This window comes from Myxocyprinus asiaticus, chromosome 42 (assembly GCF_019703515.2).
Source record: "Myxocyprinus asiaticus isolate MX2 ecotype Aquarium Trade chromosome 42, UBuf_Myxa_2, whole genome shotgun sequence".
NCBI lineage: Eukaryota > Metazoa > Chordata > Actinopteri > Cypriniformes > Catostomidae > Myxocyprinus > Myxocyprinus asiaticus.
In genome coordinates, this window is record NC_059385.1 from 37,188,892 (window position 1) to 37,204,278 (window position 15,387).

At 45.7% G+C, this 15,387-nt stretch overlaps 1 protein-coding gene across 4 annotated transcripts in view; it reads left to right on the forward strand.

Annotated features, from left to right (window-relative positions):
• The window catches only part of LOC127432446 (NACHT, LRR and PYD domains-containing protein 12-like), a 612,890-nt gene that overhangs the window by 19,786 nt on the left and 577,717 nt on the right, over positions 1-15,387 (forward strand). For 2 of the 4 annotated variants that reach the window (XM_051683540.1, XM_051683544.1), the window contains exons 6-7: positions 14,724-14,894; positions 15,045-15,215. The exons of 1 other annotated variant lie outside the window; for it this stretch is intronic. In XM_051683540.1, the coding sequence (XP_051539500.1) occupies positions 14,724-14,894; positions 15,045-15,215 (342 nt within the window). The remainder of the gene's footprint in view (positions 1-14,723; positions 14,895-15,044; positions 15,216-15,387) is intronic. One more of the 4 variants, XM_051683542.1, reaches the window with a different exon arrangement.

The following is a 15,387-nucleotide window of genomic DNA, read 5'->3' on the forward strand; positions in this document are numbered from 1 at the left end:
TAATCGCGACCATAAGGAGGTTACCCCATGTGACTCTACCCTCCCTAGCAACCGGGCCAATTTGGTTGCTTAGGAGAATTGGCTGCAGTCACTCAGTACACCCTGGATTCGAACTCATGACTCCAGAGGTGGTAGTCAGCATGGTTGTATGCTTTTAACACTTTGTGTCCATTCCCTGTTTAAAGGAGAAGTAAGGCTTAATATCTATCTCACAGGCAGTCTAACTCAGTAAACACAAGAAAAAATCATTAGCACATTAGATGAGAGCCCTACCACATGGCAGGACGAAAAAATTATTTACTCAAAAGTTCCACAAAAACAAAAACAAAAAACATGGTAGGCTCGGAATTAAGTCCATCCCTGTGGAATCCTGTCCACATTTGACCCAAAACAAAACAGAATTGGTTATCTTGTGTAGATAGGGATGGAGAAAAAAACTAAAATATTCAGAAAGATTATCACAGAAAATTATTCAGAACATGTCTGTACAGTCAGCAGATTGTGGGTCACCACAATTCTCAGGGGATGCATTTTAGCAGTCTTCACGCTGTCCTCAACTTGGTTTCATTTTTGATCGAAAACATTGTCAGATTGCCTGCACACTCCTGTACTCTGAAAGAAAGCATAGATTTTAGTCATAATTTTTATAAGTTCTAATATCATAAACTGTTCTGATGACCACATCCATTTTCCTATATTCAGCTAATTCCTTTTGGGTCTACCTATTTATATATCTGGGTATTTAACCTCCTATCAACATAGTTTAGCTTGAGAGGATATTAGTGCAACAGAAAATCAGAGAGCTGCTGTGAGACCAGTAAACAACTTAAAAACTTAAAAACTTGTTTTTTTTTCCATTATTTGTTCAGAGTCTCTTGTGCGACCTTCTTACAATGAAGTACCGTGACAGCTTACATTGTTTTGTTTCAGTTCATTTGAAAAAGAAAGTCCATGTGTCCTGTGTGATTGAGGGGTTAGCAGTTGGGAGTTTCGGGTAGGTCAGGAGACTGTTGGGATGGCCACCAGGGGGTGAGAAGTTGCTGTGGGTAAGGGAGAGTTCATGGCACCTTGGTCACTTAAAGTCCCTTACCCAGTGGCTGGGTTTTCTGGACGGGGCCTGCTTCTTGTTAGCTTGAAACACCCTCCATATCTCTGCTTCCCCTTCTGATCTCGGGATCAGTCCTTTCATGCCTCACCTATACAGGCTTTGGCATTAGGATCAAATTCAAGGCTCTGATGCTGGTATACAGAACAGTTACTGGGTCTACTCCAGCATGTCTAAAATCATTTCTGCAGAGCTACGTTCCCACCAGAAGCCTGCAGTTGGTTAATGAGCGGTGCCTTGTTGTACCAACACAAAGAGGCACCAAAATACTTTCCAGGACTTTCAGTTTCACTGTACCTCATTGGTGGAATAAACTTCCTAACTCCATCCATGAAGCAGACTCACTCTCTGACTTAAAAAAAAACCGGCTAAAAACACATCTTTTCCATGAGCACTATGCACTCGTAAAAAAAAAAATAAAAAAAAAGATATTCTTGTTGCACTCTAATATGTCTTGGATACTACTATTCTGATGCTAGTGAAACTTTGTAATGCAGCAGTCTCTTTATGATGAATCACTTATGATGTATTATTCCTCTTTTGTAAGTTGATTTGGATAAAAGCATCTGCCAAATGAATAAATGTGAAAATGTAAATGTATTAGCATTCTTCAACAATTTCATCCGTGTCTGTTTCTGATGGCAGTGGCGAGCGGCCTCCGCCGCACTAAGGTTCACTTCCTCTTCCTTTTGTCAGCTGCTCCTCCCATCGCTCCCCTCAAGTCTTTTCTCTTTGCAAAACAACAACAACAACAACAACAATAAAAATTCTTCAACCTTCTTTGTCTGTTCTTTGTTTTGAGGGACTATAAAAACTGTATTTTGTTCTTCTGTGAAATACATTTCTTTGGCATTTTCCTAAATGGACCAAGAGCAAAGATATATCTGGTCAACCACAAAAGTCTCCAATATCAAGTTCACCTTCAGCAGTTTTTCATTGCATCTAAATAAGGGAGTGTTATTTATTCTGTTTCTTTCAGAAATTAATCTTAATATCTCTATGTTCAGCTATTATTTTTAAATAATTTATTCTTTTTTCATTGTCAACATCAGAATGTTTATATAGTAACCTGTTCAAAAACTTCCCAAATTTTGCGAAATGGATCTCTTTTCTCTATGACCAGTCTTATTTTAATAATTTATATACATTTGCATTTTGATTTTTTATAGGCATGATATTTACACATAAACTAATTTAAGATTCTCAGATTTAATTTCCTTTACCAAGTGAAAAATTACATATATTTTCTTACCTTATTATCTTTTCTTCCCCGCCAATATGTCTCTGTGTGCATACGCACACTCAAGTACACACACACACGCTCATGCTAAATTTTTATTTAATTGATTGACTTATTACATAACTAATATCGTCTTATTTTATTTAAAATTCTCTCTATGCATTCCTTTCACTTTTTGTTCTGAAAGACGAAAGTTAGTTTAAATAATGACATCATTCTGTGTGTACACCGCTTTTACTCTAGACACAGAAACACACAAAAGAACACAGAACCTTCTTGAGGCACTGAGGCTTGAGCCATCAACAAAACATCAGATCTGGATTGTTGAGAGGCTTTTCAGGTAAACCTGTCCTCCTGTCTAATTGTCACCATCTTCCTCTATCGAGAAGATGTATGTGTATGCTCAGTTTAGCATGGTGCACCATGTCAAAATGACCCTTGACATGGTCAGAAAAAAAAAAAAAAAATTTTATCAAACACAATTTGAATTCATTTTGTTATTCTTAAATTTAATCTCAATTAGAATTCAAGAGAAAAAGCTGAAGAGAGAAAAGCCTTCTGGCTCTGGCCTGCCAAATTTTCATGGAAATAATAATAACAATAATAATACACTTTATTTTATATAGCACCTTTAAAGAGGCCTCTCAAGACGCTTTACATAGAAAGGAAAAATAAAAATAAAATATAAAAATACAGAGCTTAATACAAATGGATAAAACATGCATCTCAAAACAACTCATGATAAAACACAGTAAATAAAGTGATGGTATTAAATTAATTGAATACAATAGTATCAATTAAAAGACTCCTGGAAAAAAATAAGTTTTAAGATATGATTTAAATTCACTAAAAGACTGAACTTCTCAAATTTCTGAGGGTAGAGAGTTCCATAGTTTCGGAGCATAAGAAGAGAAGGCCCTGTCACCCATAGAGCGTAAATGAATCTGAGGAACAGTTAAAAAAACCAGATTAAGAGTAACAGAGATCGCACTTTGGGGTGTACGGGGTTAAAAGCTCAGACAAATATTGGGGAACCTAACCATGCAAAGCCTTGTAAACATAAGAATTTTAAAATCAACATGAAAACTGACAGTGAGCCAGTGCAAGAATTCCAAGATAGGAGTGATGTGATCACTTGCCCTGGCCTTATTCAGGATTCTAAATACTGACACAAGTAATCCTAACTCCCTAAATTACCTGACTAACCTGCTGGTCTCCTAGTTTCACAGCCCGCTGGTACCTTTTTCTTCAGCGCGTTACAACTCAAGAGTTCAATGAGTGGTTGGCAGCATCCTGTTCATAGACAATACTCGCTCAATATGAGAATCTTGTATTCTGTCACTACACGCTAGTGATTTCACCATAATACCTATCTCATATGTAGACTTATGCTGCAGCATAATAACTCAACTGAACTCCAGTTCCCTATCTGTCACTCACTCGACGTTGGTGTCGATGTAGTGACACTAGGGGTCACTCTTGGGAGCCCGAGACACCTCTGGTCTTTGATAAAAGGCCAATGAAAATTGGCGAGTGGTATTTGCATGCCACTCCCCCGAACATACGGGTATAAAAGGAGCTGGTATGCAACCACTCATTCAGATTTTCTCTTCGGAGCCGAACGGTCATGCTCATTGAGCTGAATACTACTGTTCATTCACCTGCTGGATCTGACGGCGCATTTCAGCGGCTTCTCCCTCCTCTGCACTGGTGCACTGCAGAGAACGCCCCTGGGCGCTTCGGCAGAAAAACTAGAGAGTATATTTTCTGAAAGAGCATTTTTTCCCCTCTAAAAGAGTATATATTTCTCTAAAAGAGCGCACACACGGAACGTCTTTTTAAAGACGCGTCTTTTTAAAGATGCTTTTCCGATTGTGTGTTATTCCTGGTTGTGCTCGTTATCTCTCGCCTTCTAACGGTCACGATCACTGTCTTTCGTGTCTGGGCACTGCTCACGCGGAGACAGCGTTCGTGGATGGTCACATTCTCATTGCGAGAATGTGTCCATGGCAACGTTGCGGTCGCGGCTCGCCTTCGTAAGGAAGCGAGCCACCCCAGAGGCTCCCGCCTCGGTCCTTTTACCCACGGGTTTGAGGCCAGCGCGGCTAGCACTGGGGGCGATTTGGGGACCCCAATGGGACCGCCTCCGCCGGGTATCCCCCCGCGGAACTCCCATCCCCCAGCACGCTCGTCTGCCCCGATCGGGCTTCCGGGTGAGTCCGCCGGCTCGTCTCACGGCGAGTTCGACCTCTTATTCGGAGCCCGCGAAAGTGATGAGCTCTCGAGCGCAGCATCGGAGAGCGGGCTCGTCCAGTCGGAAGCCTCGGCTGGGCTGCTCCCTTCGGGGTCGATCGCCCAGTCACAGGCTGACGCGGAGATGACGACATGCTTTCCCGGACAGCCGCGAGCGTCGGTTAGAGTGGATTTCACCGCTCTTCCCTGAACCCTCGCGGCTCTGTGATTGGTTCCTGGGCTCGCGGCGCCGCTCAAAGCCACGCCCCGCCCCGTTCCTTTCTTCCCGGAAGTGCATGAAGAGCTGACAAGATCGCGGGAGGCACCTTTTACTGCCCGGTCCCGATCTTTTCAGCTTCCCCGCTCTCACTACCCTCGATGGTGGGGCGGCCAAGGGTTATTCGGCAATCCCCCGGTGGATAAAGGCGCTCGCGGTGCACCTATGCCCGCAGAGCGCCGCCACCTGGCGTGGGTGCCCAAAGCCCCGTCCAAGGCCTGTAGGTTTACATCGTCTCTGACGGTCGAAGCCTACGGCGCTGCTGGACAAGCCGCCTCCGCCCTGCACGCCATGGCTCTCCTGCAAGTCTGCCAAGGCGCTAGAGGAACTGCACGAGGGTAGTTCCGCCCCGGGATTGATGCAGGAACTGCGCTCGACGACCGACCTCGCTCTCCGAGCGACGGAGGTCACGGCACGGTCTCCCGGGCGGACGATGGCCACACTAGTGGTCCAGGAGCGCCACCTTTGGCTCAACCTGTTCAAGATGGGTGAGGCCAACAGGACACGATCCCTTGCTGCCCCCATTTTCCAGGCGGGCCTATTCGGCGACACTGTCGAGGACTTTGCCCAGCAGTTCTCGATGGTAGAGCAGTAGATGGGTGCTAGCCGGCTTGTCCTGCCCCGGCGTGGCTCAAGATCCCCCCATCTACTCATCGCCGAGGGCGTCCCCCTGCGGTGACTGCACCGGCTCCGCCGCAGCCCGCCCCTCCGGCCCGGCCCCGGCGTGGAGCCCACCGCAGGAAGCCGACGCCACCCGTCTCACAGCCGGCACCGAAGAACCCACGGAGGTCTTCGAAGCGCCCCTGAGACGGGCGACCCAGGGACAACGAAACCCGCTGCTCTGGAGCTGGTAAGCAGATCTTCTTTTTGTTACCTTTTGCATTTAATTGCGCTGCATGCCCAAGTGGCTGCAGTACTCAAGAGCTCCGCAAGAGTGGTTTCCTTGTTCCCTGGGTCACATATTCGGTGTGTACGGCTGGCATCACGACCACCGTCCACCACTCCATTTGGCAGGTTGGCGCTCCAGCGGCGGTCTCCCGCCCTGAGCGCCCAGCTGTGGCACAAATCTGCCCCCGATGTGACAGTCTCCACGGGTCATGAGGACAGGCCTCTTCCTCCCCCGTCCCAGGCTGTTCCGGGGGTGGTCACAAGGAGCCAGGTAAGTGCTTCGATGTCCTCTGACTCAGCACGGCCACGATGGGGTGTGGCACCTCAGGCTCCGCCCCGCCGCGAGGCCCCACCCGCCGGTACATCCGATGACGTTGTCCCTTTGGTCCCCCTTGCGCGGAACTCGGGTGCATGGCTTGCGCTTTCCAGTCCGTCGCGAGGGCTGGTCCGGACCGTCCGACTCGGCTGCACGATTCACTTCGCTGGGCATCCGCCCAGGTCCAGCGGTGTCCACTTCACCTTGGTGAAAGATGGAAACGCTGCTACCTTGCGCGGAGATCGCTACCCTCCTACGGAAGGACGCGATAGAACCTGTCCCTCCAGCCGAGATGAAGAGGGGGTTTTACAGCCCCTACTTCATTGTACCGAAAAAGGCGGTGGGTTGCGGCCAATCTTGGACCTGCGAGTACTGAACCGGGCCTTACACAGACTCCCGTTCAAGATGCTGACGCAAAGACGCATTCTAGCGAGCGTCCGGCATCAAGATTGGTTCGCGGCGGTAGACCCGAAGGATGCGTACTTTCACGTCTCGATCCTTCCTCGACACAGACCCTTCCTGCGGTTTGCGTTTGAGGGTCAGGCGTATCGGTACAAGTCCTCCCTTTCGGCCTGTCCCTGTCTCCTCGCGTCTTTACGAAGATCGCAGAGGCTGCCCTTGCCCCGTTAAGGGAGGTGGGCATTCGCATTCTCAACTATCTCGACGACTGGCTAATCCTAGCTCACTCTCGAGACGGGTTATGCGCACACAGGGACCTGGTGCTCTCACACCTCAGCCGACTAGGGCTTCGGGTCAGCTGGGAAAAGAGCAAGCTCCTCCCAGTTCAGAGCATCTCTTTTCCCGGTTTGGAGTTGGACTCAGTCTCCTTGACGGCGCACCTTATGAACGAGCGCGCCCAGTCGGTGCTGGCCTGTTTGAAGGCGTTCAAACAGAAAACAGCGGTTCCACTGTAACATTTTCAGAGGCTCCTGGGGCATATGGCGTCCTCGGCGGTGGCCACCCCGCTCAGGTTGATGCATATGAGGCCGCTTCAGCACTGGCTCCAGACTCGAGTCCCGAGACGGGCATGGCGCCACGGGACACACCGCGTGGCCATTACACCGGTCTGTCACCGTCTTTTCAGCCCTTGGACCGACCTCTCGTTTCTACGAGCAGGTGTTCCTCTAGAACTGGTCTCCAGGCGCATCATGGTCACGACAGACGCCTCCAAGACGGGCTGGGGCGCTGTTTGCAACGGGCACGCAGCCACCGGCCTCTGGACGGGTCCGTGGCTGCGTTGGCACATCAACTGCCTCGAGTTACTGGCAATTCTGCTCGCCCTGCGGAGGTTCCGGCCGTTGATCCAGGGCAAGCACGTGCTAGTTCGGACAGACAGCACGGCAGCGGTAGCATATGTCAACCGCCAAGGCGGTCTGCGCTCCCGCTGTATGTCACAACTCGCCCGCCGTCTCCTCCTCCGGAGTCAGCAGCACCTCAAGTCGCTGCGAGCCACTCATATCCCGGGCAACCTCAACGTTACAGCGGACGCGCTGTCACGGCAGGTTCCCCGCAGGGGAGAGTGGAGACTCCACCTTCAGGTGGTCCAGCTGATTTGGAGTCGATTCAGTCAGGCACAGGTGCACCTGTTCGCCTCCCAAGAATCCTCCCACTGCCCGCTCTGGTACGCCCTCACCGAGGCCTTCCTCAGCATAGACGCGCTGGCACAGCTGGTCCCCTGGCATTCGCAAATATGCGTTTTCCCCAGTGAGCCTGCTCGCACAGACCCTGTGCAAGGTCAGGGAGGACGAGGAGAAGGTCGTCCTGGTAAGCACCCTACTGGCCCGCCCAGACGTGGTGCGCGGACCTCACGCTCCTCGTGACAGCTCCCCCCGGGCAAATTCCCCTGAGAAAGGCCTTCTTTCTCAGGGAAGGGGCACCATTCGGCACCCGCGCCCAGACCTCTGGAATCTCCATGTCTGGCCCCTGGACGGGACGCGGAAGACCTAAGCCGTCTCCCACCTGCGGTGGTAGACACATTCACTCAGGCTAGGGCTCCCTCTACGAGGCGCCTGTATGCCTTTAAGTGGTGTCTGTTCGCTAAGTGGTGTTCTTCCCATCAGGAAGACCCCCAGAGGTGCGCAGTCAGATCAGTGCTTTCCTTCCTGCAAGAGAGGTTGGAAGGGAGGCTGTCCCCTTCCACCTTGAAGGTGTACGTTGCTGCCATAGCAGCACGCCATGACGCAGTCGACGGTGAGTCCTTAGGGAAGCATGATCTGATCATCAGGTTCCTAAGAGGCGCCAGGAGGCTGAATCCCTCCAGGCCACGCCTTGTTCCCTCATCGGACCTCTGTAGTTTTTCAGGGTCTACAGAGAGCCCCCTTTGAGTTTTGCAGTCAGCCGGGCTTAAGGCACTCTCCTTGAAGACTGCCCTCCTGACTGCGCTCACTTCCATCAAGAGGGTAGGTGACCTGCAAGCGTTCTCTGTCAGCGAAATGTGCCTGGAGTTCGGTCCGGGCTATTCTCACGTGATCCTGAGACCCCCGACCGGGCTATGTGCCCAAGGTTCCCACCACTCCTTTTAGAGACCAGGTGGTGAACCTGCAAGCGCTGCCCCAGGAGGAGGCAGACCCAGCCCTGGCGTTGCTGTGTCCGGTGCGCGCTTTGCGCATCTATTTGGATCGCACGCATAGCTTTAGACTCTCTGAGCAGCTCTTTGTCTGCTTCAGTGCACAGCGGAAAGGAAGTGCTGTCTCCAAGCAGAGGATCGCCCACTGGCTCATTGACGCCATAACTATGGCATGTCTCGCCCAAAACATGCCGCCCCCGGTAGGGCTACGAGCCCATTCTACTCGTGGTGTAGCGGCTTCTTGGGCCCTGGCCAGAGGTGCCTCTCTAACAGACATTGCAGAGCAGCGGGCTGGGCAACACCCAACACCTTTGCAAGGTTTTACAACCTCCGGGTGGAACCGGTTTCGTCCCAGGTAGTGGCACGCAACACAAGCGGATAAGCCCGGGATAGCCGGCCGGGTGTATCGCTTGCACATAGCGCCTTCCACCTCCTTTTGAGCTGAAGACGTGCGCTGTTAATTCCCAGTAGTGTTCACAAAGGTTGTTCCCTGGTTGACTTCCTCCGAGCCCTGTGGCAGTCGAGTTTTCGGAGAGACTCGCTGCCGGCCCAGTACACGCGCTAACTAAGAGCCCGGTTCTGGGGTAGGTGCTCCGCATGTGGTGGTTCCCTGTAAGGCTAACCCCATGCGATCTATATCTTCCGCTAGTTCGTTTCCCTACTGGCAAACTGCGTCTTCCTTGGGCAGAGCCCCTCAGTCTCCATGTTGTAGTAACTCCTCCCCCATTGGGTAGGATCTACCTTGAAGGCTCTCCACATGGTTGGAAAGACCATGTGATGTATTCTTCCACTTAAATATCCCCCCTCTCTTGGGGCGAGGTGTGGTCTCCGCGGTGTCCTCCCCTTGGGAGGGACACCCCCCGACTAGACCTGGCGGCCCAGTCGGATAATCCCCCTTCTTTTTTAGGGAGTGGAAAAAGAGAAGGGGAAAGAGGCCATGACTGGGTTAAGCCTGTCTCTATCTCTGGGTAGTCGACTTGTCCCCAAAAAGGGCCGTTCGACACTCATAACTGTGTTGGGGGAGGTTACGTGTCGACCTGGTGTGCTGGCTATGAGGCACACAGCAAGTCTGCCCACCACACACCGCCAGTTCACGTAACACAGTTCAGCCTTGTGGCGTTTTGTATAGGGACCCCTAGTGTCACTACATCGACACCAACGTCGAGTGAGTGACAGATAGGGAACGTCATGGTTACTGGTATAACCTCCGTTCCCTGATGGAGGGAACGAGACGTTGGTCCCTCCTGCCACAACGCTGAACTACCCGCTGAAATGGCCGGACCTTATATCGGCTCCTCAGCGTAAAACCTGAATGAGTGGTTGCATACCAGCTCCTTTTATACCCGTATGTTCGGGGGAGTGGCATGCAAATACCACTCGCCAATTTTCATTGGCCTTTTATCAAAGACCAGAGGTGTCTCGGGCTCCCAAGAGTGACCCCTAGTGTCACTACATCGACACCAACGTCTCGTTCCCTCCATCAGGGAACGGAGGTTACACCAGTAACCATGACGTTTCTGCTTTGCTCATTTATTAGTGCACGGCTGGTGGTTCTGTCAGACGCAGCTGTTGAACTCACCCAAGAAAAGTTAACACAAGCTTTTATAGATGATGTTATGTGATCTCTCCTGATATTTGTTTACTTTATTCTGATTGGATATAGGTTAGTTAGAAGTAGCTAATCATCTTGGCATGAGATCAACATTATGAAATATAGTTATTAAAAGAGAGTATGATGAAAATTCCAGTCATCGTTAGATGCATATTCCAGTTCATACAGTTCAACGTCAGGTTCACATTTTCAGTTCCCCTTAAAATATTCCACTTGCACTGACCGTTCTTTTGCACCCCTTCTCCATTACCTTTCATATTTAGTGTTTAGACTGATCTATGGTCAGTGCTTGCCTCAAGAGGATTAACTGACGTGAAATCCTGCCAAAAATACACTACAAAAAGAAATAAAAAATGGCTAGATGTTGTGAGTTATTACATATTTGTGTTGGTGATTTAGCATTTTTTGGACAACATATAATGTTTAAGATAGATGGTGGAGTAAAAAGACCAAAGTCTCTTGTATGGGACCATATTGAAAGCACTGATAACAGTCTTATAAAGTGTATGATTTGTGACCAACAGTTGTCATATCACAATAATACTTCCTCCACAATTGCGCTCGAAGCACCCTAAAGTTTTATCCGTCATAAAAACATTTGCAGTTGGTTTCTACAAAGTGACGTTTACATGTTTAGCCTGTGTTTTCGATGCATTTACACTGATTTGACCAGCAGGTGTCGCCAGTGTGTGGTGTTCCTAGTGCTTCGAAACAGTGAACCATTTTACGAATTAAGTGGCTGTGTCTCGTTTCGAAGGCTGCATGCTAGGTAGCATGCGTCCTTTGAAGGCTGCAGTATACTGAGCGTCCTCCTTTAAACAAATCTCGTTTAAACGAGATGGCCTTCATAGGACAAACGGAAATGGAACACATGGTTGCTATTAAGTGAGAAGGGAACAAAGTCCCTTTGGAAGGGAATGTATGAGGTAAATTTTAGTAGAGTTATAATGATGTAAAGTGAAAATAAAATAGATTTTACAGGTGTACTTTTAGTCTAATACTTTATTTTAATTATATATTAATATAATTATACATATTATACACTCTGCACCCATCTACTGAGGTACTACAACTTGGGAATTAACATTACTTGTGTTTGAACATCATATTTATGGGCAAATTGGCATTATTTCTTTTTAGACATTTCCGTTGAAGCAAAGAATTATGGGTTGTGAGTGCCCACGAAGTATACACCTCATGCATCCTCCGAATTCCTGTGAAAGAAGGTCGCATTCGAAGGCTGCATTCAAACTGTCCTACTCGCTTTTCTGAAACGAGACAGACTCGATGACGTATGCAGCCTTCTAAACGAGACACAGCCAGTGTTTCGAAAGCTTAGTTTCTGCCACCACAACAGTTTATTACTGAGTGAGCCCGCTGACCAGGAGAAAGCCGGTCTCATGCGTGTTCAACACCATCTACTGGTGTGGCGGTGTAATAGCACTATGTATTAGTGGGGTGATTGGTGTTTTAAGTAAAACTTTAAAAATAATAACATTTTCTTAACCCATTACATAGATATTGAAATGATTTTTAAGGATAAGCTCAGTTTTCACAGTGTAGCAGAAATATGCATCCTTGTTGAGTAGACCTCCGGCCTCCATGCTCACGTGAACCTACACTTGACGCACGCTCCGTGTGAGCTCCAAATCCACAATTACAATTCAGTTGTAGACTATACAGTTTATTATTCACTTGCAGATTTTGTGTATGAAATTAGTTGGTTATGATGTTATTTTATTTTTTTGTAAACCACCCGGTAACTTATTCACTTCATGATACTTTTGAAGGAACATTCTGTTAAATTTATTACTGAATAATACTATCCTCTACTTATTCTGCAGTCCAACAAGAGCTGTTTTGTGGTTAGTTTTTGAAGATCAGTGTTGGGGAGTAGCTAACTACAAGTAGTGACGTTACTAACTTAACTACAATTTTCAGTAGCTTGACATTAGCTCAGCTGCTTTGAAAACAGAGTCACTTTTCCTGTTGTGAACTACTTCTTCCAGCAATTAGCAGTGTAGCGTGACCAAACGCTACATCATGTTTTGGTTATCTTATAACTAGTAGCCATCTTTATTTTGGAGAATTCAAACTTCTCCCAGCTAAAGGTATGAATGTGCAGCCACAGAATCAGAATCAGGCAGCATCTTTCTTCTTCTTCTTTTGTAAAGGGACAGATCACAAACTAAAATAGTGCATTATTGCCATCTACTGTTAAAATCAGGCAGCTACGGTTCACTCAGATAAAAACAGGCTGATGGTTGTAATGTGACTGACCACAGATTATTTTAACAAGAGTTACAGGGGCGGGTAAATCTGAAAATTATAAAAGAACACCATTTTATTCTATGAAACATTACAGACACTTGGTTGTTAATAAACAACACAACAGCATATTTACATTTTCTTTTTTAAATAAAATAATTCAGTAAGTTATTATTGCCTTTTGAGGGATTTATTTTCTGTTCTGAATGTTTATTTCATTTCTCATTATCTGTGATAATCACACAATCAAGACAATAAAGTACTTTCAATTTAATTGAAATTAACTAAAGAAAGTGAATGTTTCTAGAAAAGAGAACAGCTGCGTTATTGCGTTATATTTGTATTTTTCCTTCATTTTCAATTTGTCTTTAGTCAATTTCAATTCAATTTAAAGTACTTCATTGGCATGATTATGTGTACACATACAATATTGCCAAAGCATTAATACACAAGACAAATACTGACAAGAAAAAATGAACAGTAATAATAAAGTAGTACCGACTAATAATAAACATAGAATAAAATAAGGTGCTGAGTAGTGAATAAAATAAAATAAAAATAATAATAACGATGCACATTACAGAATATAAATAAAATTTAACAAGAAATTATGAGCAATAGTACAAAAATACTGTAACATATGTACATTGTTACCCCTTTATTATGTTAATCTAGGCAGTGAAAGTGATGTATTTAGTCGTTGTTTGAATGGAGGGGAAAACACAACAGAATTTATTAAGAAGTGTTTTGGATGATATACCTGTTGGAAAATAATTGTTTATTGAGTGTTGTCTTCATACACTCATAGTATATTGTTCTGAAACCACTTTGAAGTTGATTCAGCAGGAAACTAAACATGATATATACAGTATAGAGAGAGAGATGAAATGCAACAGATGTATGTTTTTATTAGATTTATGTTTATCTTAGATGTAAAGGATAAAATAGGCTTAAAATGTTGATATGACACAGTGTTGACCTTACAGTTACAATTTTAATTCATATTCAGTAACAGGTTTATGAGTACTCGGACTCGATTAGTTAAAGATGCAGACTTGACTCAGACTGGACTAAAGTGGACTCAAATCAAACAATTCCATGAATCACATCCTATATTACTCTATTACAATTCTTTGTCTTAATGCGGTACTCCTGTTGTCATTTAGGTGAGCTCCATGTGACAGGGAATCAGAGAGAGAAAGTCGGCATGTCTGACAACACTCCATCACTCTGAATCTATAAGTGTGACAGACATCTGTAAGGTGGTGGTTTTTCACTACATTGGTTCGAGCTGTAGGAATGCCAGGTTGACTAAAGACATTTTAACAGCAAGATGATACAGAACTGTGCATTTCTTATTACCACCTTCTGCTACTTACACCAACGATGGAAATAAGAGCAGTTTAGAATAGCTAATAATGTGGGAGGGCATTGTTTAGAACTTTACTATGACCTTATTATAATGCAGTATGTAGCACTTAAAAGTATATTAGTTTACACAGTGATAGAAACTATATATGGATTAAAGAGAAAATGTTTAATAACAGTTATGTACATCAGATCAGATGGTTACAATTTTGATGTAAAAGTTACAAATTAAATGTATGAAATATGTATATGAAACCAGTATGCATACTACCTGAGTTGAATAGAATTAGAGATAGAAAGAGAGAGAGAGAAAGATTAGAGAAAGAGATGAAATTGAGGTCTGGGAGAATGGCCTGTTAGCCTGTTACCCAGCTGCCCAAGAGCAGAGCTCAGAGAGAAGAGTAATTTAGTGAAAAAGAGAGAAAGAGAAAGAGACTAGAGAGAGCCTAGAGCATACAGTAAGTTGCAATCCTCTTTTATCCTTTCCTGACCATGTGAACAAAACCAGACCTGTTACATTTTAAACTGACCAATCAGTAGATCCTCTTTTAACCCCCACTGTACTCAGGTTTGTCAACTATTTGCAACTTTATGAGGAAATGAGGGTTGTAACACAAAAAATGAAATTCTTTGTTAATTTTCAATCCTACACATCCGATTGAAGAGAGTGAGATCTCAGCAAAACGGCCGATAAGTGTGACACCCTCTGCTGAGATCGAGTTGTTTGGAGTCAACTAATGTGACACCGACTTTAGTGACTATCACTGCAGTTCTTCTGAAACTGTGGGGGATTCGCTCTGGAATAATCTGTCATATAAAACTACCTTCTGATAATTTTGTTCTATGTTTAGATTGACAGGCTGTAATCTCACTCATGGGTGCTGTGAAAGTTTGTCTTCAGTTCTACAATCATCAAACTCCCTGAGAGAGCTGGACCTGAGTAACAATGACCTGCAGGATTCAGGAGTGAAGCTGCTCTCTGATGCACTGAAGAGTCCTCACTGTACACTAGAGATACTGAGGTCAGTGATTTTCAGTAGAAATAATATGACACTGAAACAATAAATGGCCAATTATTGACTGTCACAACACTTCTTCTCAACTGTAGAGGATTCAGTCTAGAATAGTTTGTTATATAAAACTACTTTCTGATCATTTTGTTCTTTGTTTAGATTGGCAGGTTGTGGATTCACTGGTCAGTGCTGTGAAAGTTTGTCTTCAGTTCTACGATCATCATACTCCCTGAGAGAGCTGGACCTGAGTAACAATGACCTGCAGGATTCAGGAGTGAAGCTGCTCTCTGATGCACTGAAGAGTCCTCACTGTACACTGGAGATACTGAGGTTTGTGTTTGCAGATTCATAACTACATTGGAATATAAGTTATGAATATATTGTGGTTCATAGCTGTGGTTACTGTGAACATGTGGATGAGCTCCCTCTGCTGAGTCTGGTTCCTCTCAAGGGAATCAAGTTATTGTGATTCTGACATGACCGTTCAAAATGATCACAACAT